Source organism: Macrobrachium nipponense, chromosome 12 (assembly GCF_015104395.2).
Source record: "Macrobrachium nipponense isolate FS-2020 chromosome 12, ASM1510439v2, whole genome shotgun sequence".
In the NCBI taxonomy this organism is placed as follows: Eukaryota; Metazoa; Arthropoda; class Malacostraca; order Decapoda; family Palaemonidae; genus Macrobrachium; species Macrobrachium nipponense.
Genome location: NC_087205.1, coordinates 41,114,924 through 41,125,008, shown reverse-complemented (window position 1 = coordinate 41,125,008; position 10,085 = coordinate 41,114,924). Strand labels below are relative to the sequence as shown.

General features: G+C 48.2%; 1 protein-coding gene across 2 annotated transcripts in view; it reads left to right on the top strand.

Moving 5' to 3' along the window:
* Positions 1-88: 88 nt before the first annotated feature.
* Positions 89-10,085, top strand: part of LOC135224501 (tetratricopeptide repeat protein 39C-like) — a 245,508-nt gene continuing 235,511 nt past the window's right edge. For both annotated transcript variants that reach the window (XM_064263519.1, XM_064263517.1), the window contains exon 1: positions 89-365. In XM_064263519.1, coding sequence (XP_064119589.1) covers positions 129-365 — 237 coding nt within the window. In that variant the 5' untranslated portion in view covers positions 89-128. The remainder of the gene's footprint in view (positions 366-10,085) is intronic.

Here is a 10,085-nt window from a genome sequence, read left to right as displayed (position 1 = left end):
TCCAATACAATAAACATTAAAGTAATGGAATTTATCGTAAAAACATTAGGAATTCACACATTATTAACTTGATTATTTTTTTTAAGGTGTAGTAATGGGTTGACAGTCTCCCTTGAGGGGTAAACATCATGTGCTCAGCTGGCGGGAGCAGCAACACTAGTGGTAGCGGAGGAGAAAGTGAAAGGGACAGAAATGGGGAGGAGGGTAATGGACGAAGTCTCGGCCCTGAAGAATATGCCCGATTGGCTCGAGACGGGATCCAGTTAATGCTCAATAACAAATTCACAGAAGCTGAAGAGCTGTTCCGCCATCATACTCAAGATAATCTTCACATGGCTATGGGATACTGCTATCTTACGTTCATGGTAAGGATTACATAGCATCAAGGTATTTGTTAATAATAAATACAGTATACATATACAAGTACCATCCTACTTACAACCAAGTTTGGTTCCGACCCACTGGTTGTAAGTCAGAATAGATGTAAGTCGAACCTTAGAAAGTAGCCAACATACTGGGTAGGGTATACTATCAAACCTTTGCTATATAAAAGTGCCTACTTAGTACTGTAATGTAATGTACAATCATTATTTCAATCTTTTTACCATAATGTACTTCTACTAATACATTTTAATCATTTATGTAATAGTATGTATTACGTACAATGAGGGATTGAGTTACAATGGGGTTAGGTTTTTGCATGCATGTCAGAAGTCGATTCTTACGTAAATTGGTTTGCAATTCAGTCTACAGTACAGTTAATACCAAATGATGCTGCAGATAGGGCAGGGTAACTCAAACTGATGCTGCCTGAGTGATGAGAGTTCTCATGCCTGAGTGATGAGAGTTCTCATGAGATGGCGCAGTGCCAAGTAACTCAATGGTCAACTGTCTGAAGTAAGTTTGTAAGTACGAGTGGTCGTATGTCGAGCAGGTTGTAAGTCGGATGGTAGTTGTACTGTAATGAAAGATATATTGTTCATACGTAAACAAACCTTTGGTCTTAACAATAGGATAATTTTCTAGCACCCAGCTGGATCCGCATAAACAATCAGAGATTAAAAAAGCAAGGAATCTGTGAGATCTGGCAATGCATGCGTATATCGGGTGAAAACTGGTTAAAGACAGCACATTCACGCTATCGCGTTTAGTCTTATTCTTAACCGCCTGGGTGAGAGTCGCGGTTGCCTTCTCTCAGCCTTTTACCCGGTTGTTTGCTTGTTTTCGCTATGTTGCTTGTCTGTGTGTGTGTGCTTGTATTGTTATGGTTTCCTCTGCTTCATCTCGGCCTTGCCAACATATGTGCCCGGGAACTCAAGGTTTCCCGTGTTGTTTCCTGGCTTCATCAGCTACAGACCCACACTCCACATGCAGAATGTAAAAAGACCATACAAAACAAACAAAAACTCCACATGCAGTAGGTGTCGTGTTAATGTTTGTACTATAACAAATCCCTGCCCAGAATGTCGTGCGTGGCCTAAATCGCAGTGGAAGTTATTTTACAGTAAAAGGGAGCATCATAGAGTTCGACTCTTTCTTCATGGGAAGAGTTTTCATCGCCTCGCCCAGATGCTTCATCTTCTTCTGCAGTCATGCCCCATGATGCTAGAGTTTATGTGCCTGTGTCTCCTTCCTTTTTTTCCATCAATTCATCGTTGGAAGTGTCGGGAGGCCCTCAGGCTGATTTAATGTGTAATGTTGCTCCCTCTTCCTCTTGGGTTAATTTGCTTTCCGTGAGGCTATTTCATCAATTTCTTATATTTCAGGTTCGGAGGCGTCCAAAATGGCGGCGCTCTGGGCGTCGCTGGGGCTACAGGGTTCACCCTCCTTGTAGGGTTTGCCAACACATTTCATGGATGCTCACCTCTCCCCTCAGGCCTCCCCAGCTCTCCCTCCTCCCCTTGGCCGTCTCTATGTTGGTGCCCGAGGTCAGCCATTTTGTATCGCTCTGCCAGTGAGGCCCGCCATTAGCTTGGGTCGGGGAGGCCATGATGTCTCTCTCAGCGGCGCTGGTGACGTCACTCCCAGTTCCATTGGTGATGTCACTTCCATTGGTGATGTCACTTCCATTGGTGACGTCACTCCTCCCAGTTTCCTCAGCATCGTCTCTCCCTGCTATGTTGGCGTCATCAGTTGGGGCTGCTGTGCTGCCTCGCTCGCTGTGTCATCATTGTTTGCTCCCGTGATGTTATTGCTACCATCCAGGACATATCCTCTTCCTTCCGTGTCATCTGCGTCCTCTTACGGATCCATCTGAGGCTTTATATCAGGTGGTTCTTAAGAGATTGGACCCTGTTTTGGAGGATAGGTTTGCTGCCTTCTCGGCTGAGAAGGCTGTGAGCAAACGTGTTGTGTCGCCTTCCCCCTCTCCTGCCAAGAGGGTGTGTAAGGAAGGAGTGCTGTCATCCTCCCCTCCATCACCCCCATCTCTGCTGCATTGGCACATCAAGCATTGGATGGTTAAGGACTTTGCTCTTTCTTCGATGAGTGAAGAGCGGCACGTCCGTGTTCCTGAGAGTGTTAGTGTTTCGTCCCCTGTGCAATCTACTGTGGGTACATCGTCCTCTTCTTTGGGACATGAGCGTGTTGCAACCTCGCACGTATGTGCGCATGTTGGTGATTTATCTGCTACTTCTGCTCTGGTGCCTATTCACTGTTGTAAGGATCTTAAGGCACCTGTGAAAAGATCGAAAGTTGTGAATGTGGAAATGGTGTAGCCAGGGTGTTCACCTTCCCCTACTGTTGATGCTGTTTGGGGTTTGACTTCGAGGAATTCTCGTTCTGCGTCAAGAGTTCAAGATGCTTCTTCGTCGCATGTACGTGCATCTGCTCTGCACGGACGCGTACGTGGACATGTATGTGAGTCATCTATTGAGGGGTTTGTAGTAGTGTTCCTAGTGTTGTGATTGGTTCGTCTCAGGAGTTGGCGCCTGGCCCCAGTCCAAACAGGTCTTTGGTGTCTGTGTTGGCTGGCACTTCAGGTTCTTTGGCTGCTGGGTCTGCAGTTGGTTTGCAAGAGGAAGGTGTGTTGGATAAGCCTGCATCTTCTTCTCATCGTTGGTCTCCCTTGCCGGAGCAGGAGGAAGGGGAGACAAGAGTTTTTGTCTTCCTTTACCAAGGTTGTTGATCTCATTCGTGGATTCAACAATCTGGAGAGTAGGACTCAGGCTTGGTTGTCTTTACTCTTACTTCTCTTGGAAGCCTTGCTGGGTACTACAAAAGATCCTAAATCGTCGTTTCAGCTTCCCTTATCGGGGCATGTCCAGTCGGTCTTGCAAAAAGTGAACACTTCTGTGTCAGATCGGGACGGATCTCTTCGGTCGAGGGGTTCGTCCAAGTTGCTTCCTCCACCACTCAGGAGGCATAGGAAGTATTATGCTATGAACTCTTTTTCTGCTTGTTGCCTCGTCATCTTAACCCAGACGATATACATCTTAAGCCAGGGTTGACTTTGGAGCAGGTGAGGCTGGTGGCGCCATCCTTGTCTCCGCAGGATGCCTCGGCTTTCGAGTCTACGGCAGCCTCCATGTTCCAGACAGTGTCATGGTTAGACTTGTGGTTGATGGCCATTGCCAAGATTGCATCTGACAGGTCTCCAGAAGGGTTGGTGAATGCTTCTTCTCTTGCCAGTCTGTTGCAGTCTGGGGGAAAGGTGTTTTTGTATCTGGCACATCTTAGTGTCATTTTGTGGGCTAATCTTCTGATCAGAAGAGATGTTGCGTTGTCCAGGATGGTAAGATCAGGAATGGGGATCTATTGGATTCTCATTTCCTGTTTCCTCGGACTGAGCTGGAGGACGTGATAGACCGACAGCGAGCTGACATGAAGAACAGGTTGGTGCACCAGGCTGTGTCCAAGTCGGAGTCTTGTACTTGGAGATGTCCCCCTCCTCCTCCTCCTCCTGTTCAGCAGCAAATGCAGAGATCGCGTCACTTGGTAAGCCATCTAGGAGTTCGGTTTCGGTTGGGCCCTCCCTCTCAGCCTAAGTCGGAGGACCAATGGTCCATTTCGGTCCTGCTCTTACAGATCAAAGAGGGGCTCCAGGGGTAGAAATAAGGGGGGTCGTCAATAGGTGGGCGTTTCTCCCTCTCCTTTGCCACAGGTGGGGGGTTGCCTGGCAGGCCAGTGGGCCAAGTGGCAGAGTTATGGGACGGAGAAGTGGGTAGTAGTAGATATGCTTCGGGTGGGGTATCTACTACCGTTCGACTTGTTCCCCCCCCCCTCTTGGAAAGACCTCTGCTCAGGCGAATGTATCCCCCAGATTCTCCAATGTTCTTAGCTCTCCGGGAAGAAGTACAGAAAATGCTGGACAAAGGTGCGATAGAGGAAGTGGTGCATCCAACTCCACGGTTTTACAGTCACATCTTCTTGGTGCCAAAGGTGACGGGGTTGGAGACTTATGATCGACCTATCCACCTTGAATCATTTCGTCAGGAAGACGAGTTTCAAGATGGAGACCCCACAATTGGTGTTGGCAGCAGTGAGGGAAAATGACTTTATGCTGTCGATAGATCAAAGGGACGTGTACTTACAAATCCCCATTCATCCTTCGTCCAGGAAGTTCCTTCGCTTCTCTCTCGGAGACAAGGTTTTCAAGTTCAAAGTCCTGTGCTTCGGGTTGACTGTATCTCCTCAGGTGTTCACAAGAGTCTTCTTTCTCGTCTCGACTTGGGCCCACACTCAAGGGATCTGTATGCTGTGGTACCTCAACGACTGGTTGGTCTTAGCGAGTTCCAGAGAGAAGCTGCTGCAGGACAGAGAGCGCTTGCTTCGGTTTTGTCTGGAACACGGCATCTTGGTGAACCTAGAGAAATCGAATCTTTTACTCAGTCAAAGGATTCTTTATCTAGGCATGGTCATCGATACGGCAGTCTCGAGGGTTTTCCTGTCGGATCAGAGGTTGGAGAAGTTGCGATTAGTGGTGCGCGACTTCCTGTCGCGACCGGATCAGTCAGCTCATCAGTGGCAAGTTCTTTTGGGGATTTTATCCTCTCTGGAGAAGCTGGTCCCTCATGGGCGACTTCATCTTTGGTCTCACGATTGGAGGCTATCAAGTATCTCCTCCGAGCGAGAGGCTTTTCTCAGAAGACAGCAGGACATATGTCCAGCAATCTCAGGAAATCTACCTCTGCCGTTTACCAAGGTAAATGGGCGATCTACTATAATTGGTATGCTGGAAGTAAACCTTCTTTTAAATATGTTTTATTAAAACTAATTGCTGCCTCAGCTGCATTAAATCTATAAAGGTTCTTCTCTATTTTTCTGTTTATTGTTTTCTCATTGTTGCTTAAACTGGTGAGCAACGCAACAAAGGTTGGCATGTCTCAAATAGGTAATAGTCAAAGTCGATTTAGTTTTATTAAAATTGCCGGTGGCGGTAGTCAAATTGTTAGGGTATATCCCATAGAGTTTATTGAAGGGAAAATTCAATTCTATTCCTTTTGTGGGGCCGCGACATTTCGTCTGAGACTCCAGACATCCTCTTAGGTGGAGGTAGGTGATGGACTGAAGTGTGAGGGCGAGTCTGTCTGCTTTTGTAGTGGCGGTGCAGTGGGGGACTTCATGCCACTGTATTTTCATTGGCTAATGAATGGTGAGCTACGATTAACTGCCTGGCTGCGGGCTGAAACCAGCTCCTGAATGCTCAACAGGCGTGCCGATCTTCTCAGCTGCATGGCGTCATGCCAAGCTTCATTTCGATTGTTCAATGGCTGGGTGACGTCACTGCTGGTATTACTCATGGTATTTAAGTTGTCTTCAGTGTTATATTCTTCTTGAATTGGGGTGTTTTCGTGCGGTGATATGGTGGTGTTTGCCATTACTGGTGAGTTTCTTCGCATACAGGTTGGGAGCAAAAAGGCCTCCTGTGTTATATTCATGGAGGGCTTTTGCTCCTGGATGAGTAATGCCTCCAGAAGGCGCAGACGGCGAGGGTCGGGTGCGCTCCCTATTATCTTGATGTTGTGGATAATACAGTCGCGGGAGATTGTCTCGGTGGGCGGTTAGGGTGTGATTCTTGATGGCCCCTTCTTGGGTGTGACAGGAGACTCTCTTTGCAAGATGCATTGTAGTCATTCCAATGTACTTCCCAGGACATCCTCGGGTGGGGCATGTGTATTGGTATACTACGTTCGTCTGACTGAGGGGGTCTCTTGATGGCGGTGTGGGATTATTTTTCATGATTAGATCTCCTGTTTTCCTGTTTTTGTAGTATATTATAAGGTTCACCATCTTGCCTTCTTCAATGGGGAGGACATTCTCCTTGATGATCTTCCTCATCGAGTTCTCCTCCTCGCGGTACTGAGAGTGCATGAAGGCCTTATAATATATCTTGATGTTCTCGGTGGGGCGGGGTCATGGATCTTCTTCCTCATTTGAGTACCATTTTTCGAGGGCAGTGCGCACTTCTCAGTTGATGAGCTTATTAGAATATCCGTTGTTCACGAGCATCTGTGAAGCTCTCTCAAGCTCGAGGTGTGTGTCCTGCCAGGTAGAACAATGGGAGAGGGCCCTTTTTACAAAGGCCCTAACGGTGGTGGTCTTAAACCTGTCAGGGCACTCTCTATCCCTGTTGAGGCAGATTCCTAAATTTGTCTTCTTCATGTAGACAGAAGTGCGGTCTTCTGTCTTCATTATAAGGATGTCGAGGAAGGGGAGCTGATCGTTGGTGCTAAACTCGACTGTGTAGTTAGCATTTTTGTACAAGAAACTTACCCAGCAGATATATACTTAGCTATAGACTCGGTCGTCCCGACAGAATTTCAAAACTCGCGGCACACGCGACAGGTAGGTCAGGTGATCCACCATTCCCGCCGCTGGGTGGCGGGGTCTGGAACTATTCCCGTTTTCTAAGCCATAATTTCTCTGTCGGTTGAACGGACAACACCTATTGTTCGTTCCTCCATCTTGGATTTCTACTCGTTTGCCGAGAATTTGGATTGGTTTTTTGGTGACGTATTCTGTTTTTTCTCTGGCTTGGCATACGCTTATTGTGGACTGTTTTTCGACTTTGGTTTTGACTACTCTTTCACGATGTCTGACGCTAAGGCTTCACCTATGTTTAGAGTTTGCAGTAGGGAAGGTTGTAAGGTTAGGCTGCCTAAATCGGCATTAGATCCTCATAGTATTTGCGCTAAATGCAGGGAGAATGAATGTTCTTTTAATAACACCTGTGTTGAATGCGAGAACCTTACGGAGCTTGAATGGAAGGAGTTATCATCATATGTTAGGAAGCTTGAGAGAGATAGAGTGAGAAAGGCTTCAGCTAGGTCATCTAGTAGATCTTGCTCTTTAGAACAAGAAGTTAACTCTCCTACTAACGATTTTCCCTTAGCCTCAGCTGCTTCTCCCTGTTCTGAATCCAAAGATTCTTCTTCGGAGAGGGAAAATGTAAAAGCTTCAATCAAGAAACTTCAAGCTCAGCTACGAGCTCTAAACCAAGGTAAGAGTGGTGATAGTGACTTGTGCAGTGTCCCCAGTGCAGTGGAGGGGGCGTCTGACCGGTTCCTCATTGCTCCTAGGCCTAGACCGCTTCCAAACTCCCAGGACCAGGGGAGGAGGAATGTCGAAAGCCGCAGGGAGGATGCAGAACATCCCCAACGGTCAGGCGTCCCTTCGGCAGATCCTGTTGTAAAGTCCCAGGCTGCCTCGGATTGCCGCAGAAAAGGCGTCCTAAGGGAGTGTTTTTCGGCCTCAGACTCTTCCTCTCCTAAACGAGGATGGAGTTCGGCCTCGCTTTCGCGCCCTTTGAAGAGAGCCTGGAAGGCTCCTAAAGGAGACGCGGCTTATTCCAGCCCAGAGCGTTTTCCCGAGGATTGGCCTTCGGGTCCTAAGAAGACGAAACAAGAAGAGCCTTCTCCTCAGGATCCTACGAAGAAGTTTTTGTTTAATCTGCAAGAGCAGTTAGCTTCTTTAGTAGGCTCCTTTGCTAAGGACTCGACAAGGAGGAAAAGATGTTTCGCTCCTGTTAAGAGTTCCGCTAAACGCCCCTCTTCGTATAGGAGAGAACCCTCACAATCTCCAGGGCGTTTTTCGCCTTCGTCGAGAGACTCGTCCGATAGGAGTTGTTCTCCTGAGAGAAGAGTTCTTTCGCCCTCTAGGCTGTCTTCCCCGAAGCGTCCTCTGAGACGCCGCGAATCGAGCAGAAGTCTTGATCGGTTTATTTGGTTTAAGGAACCGAAAACCGATTTAAGTATCAGGATCCTTTGGGTCTGCAGGACCAGGAGCCAGACAGGCGCAAAGAGGCAGCAAGACGCAAGAAAGGGCGTCAAGAGCCTCTCAGACCACAGGATTCAGGACGTCAGGATTCTGCTAGAAGGCAGGAATCAGGATGCCATGAGTCAGGGCGCCAGGAGCCAGGACGCCATGAGTCAGGGTGCCAGGAGTCAGGGCGCCAGGAGTCAGGGCGCCAGGAGTTAGGACGCCAGGAGGCAGGACGCCAGGAGTACGTTAGGCGTCAAGAGTTAGGGCGCCAAGAGCCTGTTAAGCGTCATGAATCAGGACGCGGGGATCTTTTCAAGCGCCCTGAATCAGGGCGCCAGGAGCCTAGCAAGCGCCGCGAACCTGGCGAACCTAGACAACAAGAGTCTAGTAGGCGCAAGAGTGTTTCGGACAGGCAGGAGCCTCACTCTTCGTATATAAGTGCTAATGTTCAGCGCTCCCCTTCTCGGGAAAGGAGTTCTTCTCCCGGGAAGAGCCAGATCACTCCCAAACGGTCTCCTTCGGTGGATCAGTTGGACCAGGTATCGGAAGACGACGAGCCAGTAGATGTAGCAGTCTCTGACTACAAGAGACTTTCTCTTTTGCTGCTAAAGGAGTTCGGAGACTCCCTTCATCCTGCTGACCCTCCTTCACCAGGATCTTTGATGTCTAGCACAAAAGCTCTCAAGTCGTCTTCCTTCGTCAAGATGCGCCCCGCTCTTTGTATGAAAAAGGCATTAAAGACCTTTTCAGAGTGGTTGACTTCCAGAAGGGAAGCGGGCAAGACAGTTTTTTCCTGCCCTCCTTCCAAGTTAACAGGCAAACCAGGAAGGTGGTACGAGACCAAAGAACCTATGGGGTTAGGCCTCCCTTCTTCCGCAGATGCGGATTTTGCTTCCTTAGTGGACTCTTCCAGGAGGAAGTCTTTGCTGTCGGCTAAGGCAACTTGGGGCATGTGTGAGCTAGACCACCTTCTAAAGGGCCTCTTTAAAACCCTAGAAGTCTTCAATTTTATGGACTGGGCTTTGGGAGCGTTAGCTAAGAAAGCCCAGGACACTGACTTTGTTTCCATGGAGGAACTTTCAAGCGTCCTGGCTTGCTTGGACAGAGCGGTCATGGACGGTTCCGTAGAAGTTGCCTCTCTTTTTGGAACGGGAGTCTTAAAGAAGAGATCGGTCTTTAGCTCTTTTCTAGCAAGAGCAGTATCACCTTTGCAAAGGACATCTCTTCTTTTTGCACCGTTATCCCCGCATCTATTTCCACAGGAGACTGTTAGAGAGGTTTCTAAATCTCTTACGGAGAAGGCAACTCAGGATCTCCTCACGCACTCAGCCAAGAAGTTTAGGCCGGCAGTGCCTATAGAGAAAAAAGAGAGACCCTCTTTTGTACAGCCCTTTCGAGGTGCCTTCTCTTCTAGAGCCCCTCTTAGAGGTCGCAGACCAGATAGAAGGAGTAGACCATCTAGAAGGTCCTTCGGGAAGTCTAGATGAGCAGGGAGTCCTCCAGACGAAAGTAGGCGCCAGACTACTCCACTTTGCCAAAGTTTGGGCGCAGAAGGGAGCGGACTCTTGGTCCCTCTCTATCCTGAAAAAAGGATACTTGATCCCCTTCAGGGAAAATCCTCCCTTGACGACAACTCCAAGGGAGTTGACTGCAAGATACTCGGATCCGGTCTGAAAGCTTGCTATTTTGCAAGCAGTGGAACAGATGATTTCCAAGGAAGTGGTAGAACTGGTTCAAGATCTCCAGTCTCCAGGATTTTACAATCGGCTATTCCTGGTACCGAAAGCATCGGGGGGATGGAGACCGGTTCTAGACGTCAGTGCCCTGAATTTCTTTGTATTGAAGAAGAAATTTTCAATGGAGACGTCTTCCTCTGTCTATCT